The sequence below is a fragment of the Halteromyces radiatus genome, assembly GCF_025201355.1.
Source record: "Halteromyces radiatus strain CBS 162.75 chromosome Unknown BX664scaffold_5, whole genome shotgun sequence".
Lineage (NCBI taxonomy): Eukaryota > Fungi > Mucoromycota > Mucoromycetes > Mucorales > Cunninghamellaceae > Halteromyces > Halteromyces radiatus.
The window spans coordinates 1,965,267-1,980,179 of record NW_026251691.1 but is presented as its reverse complement, the minus strand read 5'-3'; the positions used below and the strand labels follow the sequence as shown (position 1 = coordinate 1,980,179).

General features: G+C 33.2%; 5 protein-coding genes across 5 annotated transcripts; 2 read left to right on the top strand and 3 right to left on the bottom strand.

The window, feature by feature from the left end:
* Window positions 1–26: 26 nt before the first annotated feature.
* On the bottom strand, window positions 27–2,982 carry BX664DRAFT_282894 (P-loop containing nucleoside triphosphate hydrolase protein). Its single transcript, XM_051541579.1, has 9 exons — window positions 2,841–2,982; window positions 2,592–2,783; window positions 2,246–2,525; window positions 1,433–2,187; window positions 1,144–1,353; window positions 912–1,088; window positions 738–845; window positions 492–677; window positions 27–436 (listed from the first exon to the last, which is right to left on the bottom strand). The coding sequence occupies exons 1-9, from the start codon at window positions 2,955–2,957 to the stop codon at window positions 188–190; spliced, it is 2,274 nt and encodes a 757-aa protein (XP_051399402.1). The 5' UTR covers window positions 2,958–2,982; the 3' UTR covers window positions 27–187.
* A 36-nt stretch (window positions 2,983–3,018) lies between these two features.
* Window positions 3,019–4,634, top strand: BX664DRAFT_282892 (uncharacterized protein). Its single transcript, XM_051541578.1, has 6 exons — window positions 3,019–3,453; window positions 3,511–3,600; window positions 3,675–3,740; window positions 3,804–4,070; window positions 4,148–4,259; window positions 4,340–4,634. Exons 1-6 carry the CDS (start codon window positions 3,151–3,153, stop codon window positions 4,426–4,428), a joined length of 927 nt encoding a protein of 308 aa, XP_051399401.1. The 5' UTR covers window positions 3,019–3,150; the 3' UTR covers window positions 4,429–4,634.
* Window positions 4,635–4,639: 5 nt separating this feature from the next.
* Window positions 4,640–9,938, bottom strand: BX664DRAFT_336647 (UDP-Glycosyltransferase/glycogen phosphorylase). Its single transcript, XM_051546116.1, has 19 exons — window positions 9,794–9,938; window positions 9,630–9,663; window positions 9,519–9,530; window positions 9,066–9,440; window positions 8,901–8,998; window positions 8,559–8,824; window positions 8,326–8,497; window positions 7,436–8,252; window positions 7,263–7,366; window positions 7,096–7,194; window positions 6,926–7,035; window positions 6,743–6,828; window positions 6,424–6,668; window positions 6,312–6,371; window positions 6,139–6,253; window positions 5,755–6,080; window positions 5,350–5,668; window positions 5,076–5,290; window positions 4,640–5,011 (listed from the first exon to the last, which is right to left on the bottom strand). The coding sequence occupies exons 1-19, from the start codon at window positions 9,845–9,847 to the stop codon at window positions 4,781–4,783; spliced, it is 3,738 nt and encodes a 1,245-aa protein (XP_051399400.1). The 5' UTR covers window positions 9,848–9,938; the 3' UTR covers window positions 4,640–4,780.
* A 911-nt stretch (window positions 9,939–10,849) lies between these two features.
* On the top strand, window positions 10,850–13,991 carry BX664DRAFT_264999 (adaptin N terminal region-domain-containing protein; the record flags this gene model as incomplete). The annotated part of the gene is made up of 10 exons (XM_051540842.1): window positions 10,850–11,087; window positions 11,150–11,289; window positions 11,374–11,617; window positions 11,756–11,841; window positions 11,915–12,235; window positions 12,312–12,415; window positions 12,528–12,768; window positions 12,827–13,183; window positions 13,272–13,416; window positions 13,510–13,991. Coding segments are annotated over 10 exons (2,358 nt in total), but the record flags the coding sequence as incomplete, so codon positions are not given.
* A 670-nt stretch (window positions 13,992–14,661) lies between these two features.
* Window positions 14,662–14,908, bottom strand: BX664DRAFT_351129 (uncharacterized protein; the record flags this gene model as incomplete). Its single annotated transcript, XM_051547645.1, has 2 exons — window positions 14,662–14,816; window positions 14,878–14,908. 2 exons carry the CDS (start codon window positions 14,906–14,908, stop codon window positions 14,662–14,664), a joined length of 186 nt encoding a protein of 61 aa, XP_051399398.1.
* Window positions 14,909–14,913: the final 5 nt, after the last annotated feature.

Below are 14,913 nucleotides of genomic sequence, written 5' to 3'. Positions count from 1 at the left end.
AGAAAGAAAAAAAAAATCATTTTGTGCTCCGAATAAGTTTAATTTTATTTTATAGTCAGGTGAAAGCACCATGTCAAAAATGCAATAGATGAATAAAGTTGTGTATGTGTATAATGAATAATAATAATAATAATAAAAGAAAAATACATTGTAAACAAAATAATGACCAAAAAAAAAAAAAAAGATCTTATAAACCACCCAATAATTTGAGTGCCAAAGCTTCTTGATCTTGAATAGTTTCTGGTTCATCCACTTGAAGGACCCGTTTCTTACGACTAGATTCTTCTTGATCATCACTTTCATCCTCATTGTCTGAGCCTTGGAACCATTTACGTTTTTGAGTATATTCTTCTTCTTCTTCTTCTTCTTCTTCTTCTTCTTCGGTGTATTGTTCCATATCATCTTCAGAACCTTTGCCAGCAGCCAATTCACGAGCCTATTAATAACAATAAAGGTGAATAACATATATAATCTATTTAGATCAAACTTACTTCTCTTTCCTTCATCTTTCGTTTCATTTTCTTTTCAGCCCGTTTTTGTTTTGCAACAGCCTTATCATCAATATCAGCCACCTTCATCAATTCACCAGTTTCACTGATAAATGCATCCTTTTGTGTCTTTGCATCACCAGCCTTTAAGAAATCAGATTCATCCAACATTTCGTAAAGTTGATGAGGCTACAATAAATAATAAAAAAACGTCAATATATCATTCCATCATCATCATATAAAACTTACCTTTCCTTCTTCATCAAATACAAGTTTTTCACCTTTAGCTGATCGTTTGGCCAATTCCTTTTTACCCATTTTTGCTTGTCGTTTAGATAAATTATTTGCCTTGGTGTCCTAATATAAAAATGTTTATTAGTTTTCATGAGTTTAATTATTATTATTTTTTTTTTTTGTATTTACCTTCATGTTATCCTCTTCATCACTTTCCAAAGTATGATTGACACGACCCAAAGTCATAAAGTCATCATCATCTTCATCTCCCAATTTATCACCTTCATAATCCACAAGTTTGGTGTAATGTTCAGATAGGATATCTTGATTACGTTTTTGGAACATACGATCATATTTGGTTTTGGTCTACAAGTAAAAAAAAAAAAGTCAATATATTGAAAATATTTTGTATTGATTTTACCTGTTGATTTTCTTCTTGTTCTTGTTCTTCTTCTTCTTTAGTATCAACCACTTTAGGACCCATGGCTTTTTCAGCTTTTTTGACAAACTTGATTTTGGGAGTACCAGCCAAACCAAGAGAATGAGCAAAAGCATCTGCTGGTAATTCAGTCACTTTGAAAATATTCTTTTTACGTTGAAGGTATACGGATCTCATGTATGCCACAAATGCCTAATAATAATAATGATAATAATAAATAATGAATCATAAAGTGATATTATATATATATATATATATATATATTTTTTACCCGTTGACCAAGATATTTAATTTCAGGATCTTGAAAACAAAAGCTTTGTAATTGAGTTTGAATGGATTGTTGTTTATTGGCACGAATCTTGATTTCTTCAATAGGCACCTTTTTATTCTTGAGTTCTTCCAACATACCCTCCTTTTCAGAAGGAACAAGCATCAGAAGAGCATGACCTTCAGCATCAAAACGAGCAGTACGGCCTACACGGTGAATATAAGTATCAGCATCTTCAGGACAATCCAATTGTACCACCCAGTCCACAGCAGGGAAATCCAATCCACGAGCAGCAATATCGGTACAAAATAAGACAGCATGTTGACTATTTGTAAATTGTCGAAAGATATCCACACGTTTGGTTTGTTTCTGTTTGCCATGAAGATGGATGATGGGAATACCAGGTTGAAGTTTACAAAAGCTTTCAAATACAAATCGAGTCTGTTTACAACTGGATAAAAACACAATCACCTTGCTTTTCAAATGTGTCTTGATAAAAGAATAGAGAATATCTAATTTTTCTTGAAGTTCACACACCACATAATGTTGAGTCAACTTCTGAGGAGTGCTGTGTTCTGCTTGTTCATGTACTGCCACGTATTCTGGATCACGTAAACTGAGTCGTGCTAAATCCTTGACTGATCGAGTTTGTGTTGCTGAAAAGAGTAATGTTTGTCGTTGTTTTGGTAAGTTTTCTACCACTGCATTGATTGTACGTTGAAAACCCATATCCATAATACGATCCGCTTCATCCAATACTATATAATACAATCATTATCAGTTTCTTGTTTTTTTTTTTTATTATTATTATTTTACCTAATACTTGAAGATTATCACAATGAAAACCTACAGATTGATCCATATGTTGAAGTAAACGACCTGGTGTAGCCACTAAAATATTCATCATAGCAATACGTTCTTGTTCTACATGGAATTCCTTGCCACCAATAATCAATCCTGCCGAAAAAGTATGAGTTCGTCCAATCTTTTTTAATACTTCAAAAATTTGTACTGCCAATTCTCGAGTAGGTGAAATGATCAAAGCACCAAGACCATCAGAAGCATTCCATTGAGATCGATAAAGAAGATCAAGAATCTTTTTTTTTTTTTAAAAAAAAAAAAATGAGTTTATTATAACATAAAAATGAAATAAATAACTTACAGGGATCAAAAAGGAAAGAGTTTTACCACTTCCAGTTTTAGCAGCACCAAGTACGTCTCGTTTTGCCAAAGCCAAAGGGATGGCCTTACGTTGAATTTCAGTCAATTGAGTGAAATTGGCTTTTTTCAGACCTTCTTTGGTTTTTTCAGATAAAGGTAAATCATTAAAGTATTTTACGTCAGACAATGGTTCCTAGAATGAAGAAGAATATAAGTTTCTATATTGATCAAAGTTTCAAAATATACTTACAGGAGAAGCAAGTTTACTTTCAATAGCTTCAATTTCAGCCTTCTCATTTCGACGACGTATAACACGCTGACTTTCTTTCTTTGGAGGTTGTTTTGATTTTTGTTGATGAGGTGCCATTGTTGTAATTTATTATAGATAGATCGTAACAACAATGAAAAAAAAAAAAAAAAATTAGGTAGCAGGATAAAAAAATGGATTTCCATTTCCGACAAAAAAAAAGGCGAAGCCACTCACTAAAAAAACAGTTTCAGGAGTTTTCTCACTTACTTTTTTTTCAGTCGTTGTACTTTTCTTTTCTTCCAATAACAACATGGATATACGTATTCTCTCACCAGTTTCTACTGATACTGTAGCAGAACGAAGCAATAAAAACAATAAAAAGATGGATGTGGATCAAGTTGAAGCACCACTAGTGAATCCTGGTGAAATCATTACGACTGATCAACAATTCATGAGAGGTCATGGTACATATGCTGAAGAAGATGGTGGACCTGCAGTTATTTCGTCTGTAGCTGGTACTGTGGAACGCGTCAATAAACTTTTATCTGTACGTCCTATGAAAAGTAGATATACTCCCGAAATTGGTGATATTGTCGTGGGTCGAATTACTGAGGTAAGAAATAAAAATAAAATAAAATATATTAATTCTAATTATTATTATCCAAAATAGGTGGCCATGAAACGATGGAAATTGGATGTTAATGGTAGACAAGATGCCATGTTACTATTAAGTTCTGTCAGTTTACCTGGTGGTGTACAGGTAACAAAAAAAAAGAAAAAAAAGAAAGTATATGATTTTTTTTTTTTTGACTTTCTATATATTTATTTATGTAGAGACGAAAAACAGAATCGGATGAACTTCAAATGCGACAATTTTTTGCAGAAGGGGACGTTTTAGTGGTAAAGATCATTTTATCTATTTGGTATAAAAAATATATATTCATTTTCTTTTGGTTTTGTTAGGCGGAAGTACAAAGTTTTTATTCAGATGGAACAATGGGTCTTCATACACGTGGATTCAAGTTTTGTAAATTAAGAAATGGTTCATTCTTATGTGTACCTCCTGTCTTAGTGCAACGATGTAAATCACAATTTCATACTTTACCTTGTGGTGTGGATATCATCTTGGGATTGAATGGATATATTTGGGTCAATAAAAAGTTACAAGGATTATCCAATGTAGCTACTGATGATTTCGATACAAGCGTGGTTTATTCTAGTGTTAACGATGTAAGCATAAGAACAAAATGCCATTATTAGTAAAACCTCATGAACTTAATTTTTTTTCTTTCTTTCATTCATCATAGCCTATCACTGAAGAAGAACGAAGTGATATTGCTCGTGTTGTCAATTGCATTGCTGCTTTGGCTAAGCAATATATGTATATCAATGATACCATTGTGGTTTATACTTATGAAGGTAAGCAAAAAAAAAAAAAAAAAAAAAAGCAAAATAGAAAAAATGATTTGAACTGATGAACGATTCTTTTTTGACATTAGCTTCACTGGAATACTCTGTCAAGGAACTTCTCGATCTGAATGTCATTGAAGCGATTACAAACGAAGCAAAATCACGCATGAACGCCTAATAGGATCTTAACCATTTTGACAATTACATACTCTATATGCATTCACTTTTTATCATATCTTCATCGTCTCCTTCTACAAAGCATTCCATATATACATATATACACTTTATTTTTATTACGAATTCAACCTTATTTCCCTTGTACATACATAGTAGTAGTAGTAGAATTGAAAATCATGAATCAATAAAAACTGATATACAACAAAAAAAAAATGATGATCAAGTAGAGATTTCTTTATTTAACTTTGGACATTATCATCAAAAGGAGTATCAATAAAAAAAAAAGAGGTGGACGAAAACAACTAGGTATAAAGAACTAAAGAAAGAAAGAAAAAAAAAGGAGGAGAACCAGATCAAGGATAATCAGAAGAAGAATCAGTTCTTGATGATTCCACAAGAGTCCAATCTTGATCTTGTTCATCCATCATGATGGTAGTGGTCGCTATATCATGTTCTTCTTCTTTTTCTTGTTCTGTAGCTACCGGATTCTTCGCTCGTGTTTTCTCTGCTGATGATATTGTTCGGTTCCTAGCAAGTTCCATGTCCCGATAAATACACTGTATAGCTGTCTCTACACCAGTTTCCTACCATCATCAAAATAAAAACAGTTAATCCTCTTTTTTTTTTTTCTATATATATATCACTTACTGATCGTATTTTTTCACCAACGAATTTAGCAGTTTTTAGCATAGATTCATCAGTGGACACCACCCTCAAAGCAGCCGATAAAGATTCCACCGAAAGTTGCTTTATACAAAGACCGACTCCCATTTCTTCTACACGTTCACCCCAAAAGAATTGATCAGCAAAGAAAGGTTTGACAACAGTTGGTCTACCAGCACGTAACCCAGCAGCAGTGGTACCTATCATTTTTTAATTAATTAGTAATCACTAAATCATTCATTAGTTTTATGAACTTTACCAGCACCACCATGATGAACCACAGCACGTACTTTTGGGAATAACCAATCATGAGGTACAGATTGAATATTCAGAATCACTTTAGGATATTTTTCCAATAATGAAGGTTCTTCTTGTACTGTGTTTCCTTGACTAAGACGAGAGGACCATCCTTCCGATACAATGGCACGTACATTGGATAAAAGAACAGCTTCCACAATGATACGAATGATTTCTTGAGGATCTGATACAATAATGGAACCAAACCCAATATAAACAATAGGTCGTTTATCAGGTTCATTGAGAAAAGTAAGGAGTTTATTATCAGGTTGCCATCCAGTCTAAATTTAAAAAATAAAGTATAAAAAAGTCGTATCATTTGAAAATCATCTTTTTTTTTTTTTTTTTTTTTTTTTTTTTTTGATACCTGAGGATTATCTAGGAACCAATAACCAGTACAATGAACCCAATCCATCCAATCGAGAGGACTTGGAACGATACTTGTACTAAAGGAATACAGATATGGGATTTTCCAAACTTCCAAGTTTTCATACGTCGTAGCAGGTAATCCAAGAATTTTTTCACGAAAGGCATTGGTACGAGAAGAGATAGCACGCCATACTGCATGATCAAATAGAACATAAGTCATATCGTTATATAGTCGACCTTTTGGACTGTTGGGTGTCGCAAATGGATGTGGAAAAGATCGAGTTCTAGTCATTGGCATTGGGAATGATCTAAAATAAGGTACACCTAGAAAAGAAAAAAAGAGTTAATGATCATATGTATATATTTATATATTGTGACATACGTAGTTTTTCTGCGATATGAACACCAATCATAGCACTTGGGCTTTCAATAAGAACATCCGTACCTTGACATGCTTTCCAAGTTAATTCCAAAAGTTCATCAATCCATACTTTGAACTAATAAAATGAATAAATGAGTTTACATTTCTAATTGTTATTATTATTATTTTCTTACCAATCTTAATCCTTCCACCACAAAATTAACACTGAAAAAATTATTTTCCACACAGATACGCTAAAAATAAAGTAACTCATTAGTAATCGTAATAATAAGATTCGAGACTTACCATCAATTCACCAGGATCACCACCAATACATCGAAATTCAATGTGATGTTCTTCGATCCAGTCCTTGAATTCTTCATGAGTAGCGATACGACATGTATGACCATCCTTCATCAATGACTTGCATAAAGCAATGTAAGGTTGAACATCCCCACGAGTACCAATGGTAATACATGTAAAGTGTAATGGTCTGTCAGGTTTCTGATATTGAAGTTCATTGCTGGTCATTTTGGATAAGATAGGACGACCTACATTATTGGAAAAAAAAAAAATAAAAAGAATGAAAATGAAATTTATCTTGTTTTTTTTTTTTTTTTCTTACCTTGTTCCAAAGGTGGTATAATATGAGGCATATCCTCGTCTCGATAATCAGTTCCTAAAAGTCGATCTTCCCAATCTTTCAAGTCTCTACATAAAAAAAAAAAAAAAATGTTGATCATAATAATATCGTTAGATTATATAAATAAATCACATTTATGCTTTTTTTTTTCTTTCTCAGACTTACTCTTCCGTTTCTTTACTTGCTAAACGACTATCATGAGTTCTTTTGTGTTGTAAAAAAAGTTGAGCAAAGCAACTGTTTCTTCTTGATAATGAGGAGAATTCCAGGAATATCTAACGAAAATCAAATATCCAAGTTGATAAAGGTGAAAACATACATATAATGTCACTTACTTCTTTTTTCTTTTGAGTGAGAATACTAAGAGAATGGAAAATATAACCTTTGCTTTGTAATTTTTGTATACGGAGGACATCTTCAAATGGTATAATCATCTATTGTAAAAATAGAAGTCAATTCAAACTTCCTTTCTTATTTGACAAATAATCTCCTATTAACTTACCTTTGCTTTCGTTGCAAATCCTTTGGAATTGAATGAGATATGATTGGTGGAGATATAAAGTTTGCCATAACATGGAAGAGTTTTGAGTAATGAGCATCGAAAGACTATAAATAAAATGAAAATAATTGAGTATATATATATAATCGACCAATAAATAAATATATATATATTACCTGCAATGAGTTTTTCGGATTCAGGAAGGACAAAATATTTTCGAAAATTGGTTAAAATACGGTCATCAATGACTTCCCCATGGACAGAATAAGAAGAAAGTTCGGTTTCGGTAGTTTCCTTTGATAAGTTTTCTTGATTAGATTCTTTATGATCGTTGTTTTCTTGCATATGATACACGGTTGCTGTGCTACCAGTATTGCCACTTCCAGCCAATAGTCCATAAACCAATTTCATACCTGAGCGTCTTTTTTCATCCAACCAATCCACCATGGCCTTTTCTTCTTCACCAGAACTGGACGAATCTCCTTCATCACTTGACCTTGTATCATTTGGTGTACCATGTCTTTCCAAAACTCGTTGCTGTTGTTGTTGTCGTTCCATACTATCTACAGTGGTTGATTGTTTTGTACTTGAGGTACTATCAGAGGAGGATGGATAAATTAATTCTTTCAGCGCCCCAGGCACTGCAAGAGCATTGGCAACAACGGATCCTACACTAGATGTTCTTGGTAATTTGGCTGGTACAGATGCTGGTTTTTGCTGTTGTTGTACTTGATCGGTATAAGAAGAAGTATCTGCTTTTTCCGATAAAGACTGAATCACTATAGGCTGAGAATTGGCATCATACAAATCGGAAATGGATAAGGAAGGCGAACCACTTGCTATTGAGGATGAATCAGGATGATAACTGGTGTCATTGATTTCCGTTGATAACTTGTCTTCATTATTGGATCTTGATTCAAGTTGAGAACTATTCCATGCGTCCAAAATTCGTTGATAGGTAGATTTAATATCAGGAAAGTAAGCAAAATAATACTATGGATAAAAAAAAAAAGTATCAGCTGCTGCATTATTATTAATGCAATATATATATAAAGGATAACTTTACCTCATCCATAACAAAACTATCTTCTATACCGACCACCCGGATTTTCAAAAATTGTTGGAATTCAAATGCGTCAGTGTATTCAATATCCAGGATGCTGCTAAAGGGAAATGTCATCTTGAGGTTTGAACCAGAATTTTTTGCCTTGAAAATTGCCTTTTGAAAGATTGCCAACCTATTAAAAGGAAAAAGACGAGTAAATTGATAGACTCTCATTTGATCATATGATAACTTACCATTCCATCATTGCAGAATCAGTATCAGCTTTCAAATGCCAAGTCTTATTCATAGTAACGATTCTGAATCCATGTTGTCGTTTCTTGGATGGTCGAACGGATAAAGTATATTTGAGATCAATTTTGCCCAGGGGTGAGTAAGTATCAGTGGCGCTTTCATACCATGCAAGCACGTCATTTTTGAGATCAAAATAACAACGTCGATAATAATTGCCCATTTTTCTTGAAGTCTTGATCATCATATATCCAGTCTTGTGATATCCTTGCTATTCATGTGATCAGTCATATAAAATAAAAGATAATGAATATCCTATTTTTATTTTTATTTTTATTTTTAAATACCTGATTACTAGGTAATGATGCATAAAAGCATACATGTTGTTCAGTCAAATAAAGGAAACCTGGTACAATGGCAGACCGTACAATATAACATGGCCATTCTAAAAGAATATATATATATAAAGTGAGTCAGTCGCTTGTCAAATGATAAACAGTTGTTATTCATACCTGCTTGAAGTTTCTCTGTACGTGGTAGGTGGAAAATGAGTTGTACAGTTTGATCTATACTTCTTTTCATTATATTGTCGTTACTACTGCTTAAATTATGTAGTTCAGACTCTTCGTCATCTTCTTCTTCTTCGTCGTCGTCATCTTCATCGTCTTCTTCTTCTTGTTTGTCACTAAAAGATCTATGAGATAGTTGATCATTACTTGTTCCCGTTGCTTCGGCTAATAGTTCTTGTATATACAGTGGTTGATTGGTGTTGTCTTTGTCAGTGCTGGTCAAGTCCAATTGGAAGTCGTGTTCTTGATGCTGAGATGAAGAGTCGACATCTGACCATGTTTGTGTACTATAAATGGCTTCTATAGATCGGCCTAGATCTTTTCATCAATACAATAAAATGATAAAAAAAAACATTAGTATATATCAAATATGTTTTGTTTTTATTTTTTATTTACCACTTGAAGATCCTGTCATGGAGTTAAAAAAAAAAAAAAAGAAAACTTATTAGTATAAAATGTAGGAGAGAAAGTCATCTTTTCATCTTTGAAATAAGTTTTAAGATTTACCTAGTCTTGTCCCATCACCGTCTTGAGCTTCCAACTAAGAAATAAAAAGAAGAAGAATAATGATAATAGATGAGTTAATGAAGTGTATAATATGAATAATGAAGAAGAAAAAGAAGAAAAGAACGAGGGAAAAAAAGGGGGGAGGAAAGTAAAAAGTTACTTACTGCTAATGCTGCTGCCGAGACAAATTGTAATACACTATGATTGACGGTATCCATATATATTAATATATCAATATATCAATATATATATATATATATATTATGTTATATTATATTATATAAGTATATATGTTTATATTAAAAAAAAAAAAGAATAAAAAAATAGAAAAGGAAGATAAACGAAAAAAAGGTCAACTGCTGCATTTTTTTTTTTTTTTTTTTTGGGCTATCACGTCGTTGCTGCATTGTTCGCAACCTCAGCAATCACACGGCATCTTTTTATTCTTTTCCAAACTCAGTCTCATTTCTCATTGGTCACTTTTACTTACGTTTTTTTTGGCCTTAACTCATTATGGCTACAAAAAAAAAAAAAAGGAAAAATGAAGTATAGGGAAATAATCAAAGTAAAACTATATCATTATTATTAAGTTCAATGATTTGTATGATAATGTTGTTGATTGATTTATTTCCTTTAATGATGATTTCCATTTGGTCCTACCATACGCTGATTCAACGTTGTTACATATGATGCTTACAATCTCCGAGTTTTTTTTTTTTTTTTCTTGTTCAGGCGGTCAAACACTTTGGAGTTTTTTTTTTTTCTTTTTAACTTTTTTTCTTTCACTTATTGATCATGTTTGAAAAGTCCCTGACAGACCTTATTCGTGGAATACGGGCAAACAAGAAAAATGAACAACGATATATTACTGTTTGTTTACAAGAAATACGAAACGAAGTAAAATCAAACGATGCTGATATTAAAGCCATGGCTGTTGCCAAGTTGACCTATGTAAGATGAAACACATACTCCTATTATTTCTTTATTTAACGCGCTTTTTGTATAGTTACAAATGCTTGGTTATGATATGTCATGGGCTTCATTTCATATAGTTGAAGTTATGTCAAGTCCTCGTTTCCTTCATAAACGTAGTGGTTATCTTGCCGCTACACAATCTTTTCAACAAGATACTGATGTTCTTATGCTTACCACTAATCTTATCAAAAAGGTATACTAAAGAAAAAATATAATTTCATATGAAACTAACTTGTATTCTTTAGGACCTTGCATCTCCCAATCCTCTAGATATCAGTGTGGCTGTCAATGGTTTATCTCATATTGTCACTCCTGACCTTGCTCGGGACCTATGTCAAGACTTGGTGGCCATGCTAAATCATTCTCGTCCTTATATACGGAAAAAGGTAGTTCTGATGCTTTACAAGGTGTTTTTAAAGTATCCTGAAGCACTTCGTCTTAGTTTCCCTCGTATTAAGGAAAAACTTGAAGATGCTGATCCTTGTAAGTCCAATATTTATATATCACCTTGAAATTGATATTGACCCTCTTTTCTTTTTTTAAAGCGGTTGTTTCTGCGGTAGTGGGTGTGATATGTGAATTAGCTCGAAAGAATCCCAAAAGTTATCTTTCGTTGGCTCCTCAATTATTCAAATTGTTGACAACTTCTTCAAATAACTGGATGCTTATCAAAATCATTAAACTGGTAAATAAGATTAAAAAAAAAAACAAATAAAAAAAAAGAGTATATCAAAATAGTGAATTTATTTATTATTATTCTTATTATTAGTTCGCATCATTAACACCATTGGAACCTCGTCTGATTAAAAAACTCTTACCTCCTTTGACCTCACTGATTCAGACTACTCCTGCTATGTCTCTTCTTTATGAATGTATATATACTGTGATTACTGGTGGATTTTTGGAAGCAGCCGGTGAATCAAGTCATGCTTTGGCTTCTACATGTGCAAAAAAGTTGAGAACCTTTTTGGAGGATCCAGATCAAAATTGTAAGAAGAAAGAAAAAAAAAACTGTAATATCTTTAAACCACTCACTTTTTTTTGTTTTCTTTTTTTTTTTTTCCTTTTTTCTATTTGATTATTAATTTTAGTGAAATATGTTGGTCTGTTGGCTATGGGAAAACTTCTTTTAACTCATCCTAAATTGGTAGCAGAACAAAAAGACATCATTTTGGAATGTATCGACGATGAAGATATCAGTATCCGTTTACGTGCTTTAGATTTGGTTGTTGGATTGGTAAATCAATGAATGATCATTTTATTACAGAATGTATTTCTGACATGAACATATGGATTTTTTTTTCCTTTAGGTCAACCGCAAAAATACTATGGATATTGTTCAACGCCTAGTATCACATCTTTCGGTTCCTTCCTCTGAAGATTCACCTGCTTCAATTCATGAACCTTCAACCATCCTTGATCCTGTTTATAGAATGGATATCATCAATCGTATTGTCTTTATTTGCTCTCAAGCCCAATATCATAATATCACCAATTTCGAATGGTATATCTCTGTCTTGGTTGGAATCACCCATACTGCTGGAGTAAATGTAGGCGAACTCTTGATGAATCAATTAATGGATGTGGCCGTCAGGGTGAAAAGTGTACGAGAATATTGTGTTCAACAAATGGTAAGTACATAATGATCTCCAAAGAAAAAGGTGTTTGGAAAGACTAATAGTTTTTGTTCTTTCCTTTGTTCTTTAGTTCCATCTACTATCCGATCGACAATTTATAGAAACATGCAAGAAAAGAGATTCCAACATTGAGGTATTGACGGCTGCAGCATGGATCTGTGGTGAATATTGCAAGTAAGTATCAGAAAACAAAAGATCCATATGAGGATATCGTCACTCTGTAATATAAGAGTTAACCATGCCTCCGTCTCTCTCTCTCTTTTTTTTTTTTATTCTATTTGTTTAGTTACTTGGAAGATATACCTACTACTTTGGAATGTTTACTTGTTCCCATGGTTGCTCGATTACCTGTCAAAGTCCAATCAGTCTATGTTCAAAACATTATGAAGATCTATGCTTTCTGGGTAACGGAACTGATGCATCAATGGAATCCTGAACTTCAAGGCGAATTTCTCAAAGTGACTCAGGTTATCACCGACAAAATGGATATGTTTACTAAAAGTTCGGATATTGAAGTTCAAGAACGAGTAAGTACAAAGAAAGATATAAAAACTTGTGTATTTGCTTACCATTTTTTTTTCGTAGGCATGCAATGTCAAGACTATATTCAAGATTATTATCGATACAGTATCCGGATTTACTAGTGATACTGATGGTCAACCTCCTCTTATACTTGAAGGTCTTCCAGCCCTCTTCTTTATTTATGAACTGAATCCTGTGGCTCCCAAAGCACAAAGGAAGGTCCCTGTTCCTGAAGGTCTTGACTTGGATGCATGGATCAATGCTCCTTTGCCAGATTTGATTGAAGACATGTATTCGGATGAGTCATCTATGGAAGGTGTGGTCAACTCTATAGTTTCAAAATCGAAATCAAAGAAAAGCAAATCTAAACGCCGTCATTCCAGACGACGCAGTAGTGAAAACGATGAAGAAAAAGAACGAGTAAGTGATTTGAATAAAATAAACAATAAGAACAAAAGGGAAAAAAAAAGATAAGATAAATTTACTAACTGCTTTTTATTATGTATAGCGTCGTATTGCGCGTATGGAAGCTCATCGCAATGATCCTTACTATATCATGTCTGACAAGTCCGAACAAAGGAAACATGATCGTCTATTGGAACTAGAAGATGTGGATTCGATACCCATTGTACAATTATCTTTGGATGAAGAAAGTAAGAAAAAAAAAAGAAAACAAGAATACAAGAATACAAATGAATCCTTGAATCATTATGATTTACTTTTCCTTTTTTTTTTTTTGTCTGTAGGTGATAGACCAGTGAAACATAAGAAAACAAAAGGTGGAAGTAAGAAACGCAATCATACCAGGATACCTACACCACCTCCACCAGTCTATGCGGAAGAAGAAATGCCAGAAAATGCTGCGATATCAGGAAGTGAAATCGATGAAGACAATACAAATAAGAAGACAAAAAAGAAGAAGGCAATCGTACCAACCATGACATACACTAGAAAGGAAACCCATGATATATTTGCATCTAATGATGACGCTATTTCTGGTCTTCACAGTGTAGATCTCAACACTCCTCTTGGAGAAGAAGAACATTTTCCTCCACCTCAAAGTTATCTCAGTCCTGAACAGGTGCGTGAAAAGGAACTTATTCGTTTGAAGGCAGAACGAAAGGAACGTCGTGCTGCTGCTGCTGCTGCTGCTGCCAGTGATTCTGTTAAGAAAAGCAAAAAGAAATCATCTGCTGAAAAGGTACGATTGAAAAGAAAAAATGGATGATGACCTATTGAATTCACTCTCTTTTTTTTTTTTTTTTTTTCCTTAGAGCGAAAAAGCTAAAAGCAAGAAATCGAAAAAGTCGAAATCCAAATCTGTAGAAAATGACAAATTGGTAGAGAAACAAGAACTAGGACACGAACAAGAACAAGAACAAGAACAAGAACATGTACAAGAACAGGACGAGAAACTTAGCAAGGACTCGAATTTGATATCCCTTTAGTATAGTTTAGTATAGATAATAATAAAATGTGATTTTTTATTGAATAATATAATCTAGCTACAAAGTTGAAGTTATTATCTTCGACAAATGGTATCACGTTTTGGAGGAAATCAACGAAGAGGGAAAGATGATAATATGTGGAGATATTGATACTTAACAAATATTGTTGCCAGGAGGAATCACAATTGCCATTGAGGGAGAAAGCTTCGGTTTTGTGTTGGTTGAATTGAGCGTTGGATACAGAGGCGTATTGGGACATATGGATTGCAGCACGTTCATAATCATCAAGGTTGGACAGGAATAAACAAACATCATCAGCATAAGCCAGGCATTTCAGAGCATCAGAAATAACAGACACGGAAAGATAAAAAAAAATAAGGAAAAGGGCATAGATCATAAAAGGCATAAAAATTTAAAAGTCAATAGAAATAAAAAAAAAAAATTGAAAAATCACAGTCGGCCATCAGTCATCAGAGTCAATTTTTTAATTGCACTGTATTCTTCCAAGAAATCTTTAATAATATAGGAACGTGAGGAAAGTCCAGCAAAGTCGATCGAAGCCAAACAAACATTATGATCGACTGATTGAAGATACTTGAGCATATCTATCGTGAATCAAATAGAATGTCAGTGATGTTTTTTTGTAGCTGAATAATTTTAATTTACCTGGAGTACTTCCTGTTACATGTTCTGACATAATAC

Coding starts and splice junctions, on each gene's coding strand:
- BX664DRAFT_282892 (XM_051541578.1), top strand. CDS start 3,151: ATGGATATACGTATTCTCTCACCAGTTTCTACTGATACTGTAGCAGAA. Junction 3,601..3,674: donor GTTTACCTGGTGGTGTACAG/GTAACAAAAAAA, acceptor TTATTTATGTAG/AGACGAAAAACAGAATCGGA. Junction 4,071..4,147: donor TTTATTCTAGTGTTAACGAT/GTAAGCATAAGA, acceptor CATTCATCATAG/CCTATCACTGAAGAAGAACG.
- BX664DRAFT_336647 (XM_051546116.1), bottom strand. CDS start 9,847: ATGGATACCGTCAATCATAGTGTATTACAATTTGTCTCGGCAGCAGCA. Junction 9,664..9,793: donor TCTCGGCAGCAGCATTAGCA/GTAAGTAACTTT, acceptor TTTATTTCTTAG/TTGGAAGCTCAAGACGGTGA. Junction 5,669..5,754: donor GGTTCCTAGATAATCCTCAG/GTATCAAAAAAA, acceptor TTTTAAATTTAG/ACTGGATGGCAACCTGATAA.
- BX664DRAFT_282894 (XM_051541579.1), bottom strand. CDS start 2,957: ATGGCACCTCATCAACAAAAATCAAAACAACCTCCAAAGAAAGAAAGT. Junction 2,188..2,245: donor TGATAATCTTCAAGTATTAG/GTAAAATAATAA, acceptor TGTATTATATAG/TATTGGATGAAGCGGATCGT. Junction 1,089..1,143: donor AACAAGAAGAAAATCAACAG/GTAAAATCAATA, acceptor TTTTACTTGTAG/ACCAAAACCAAATATGATCG.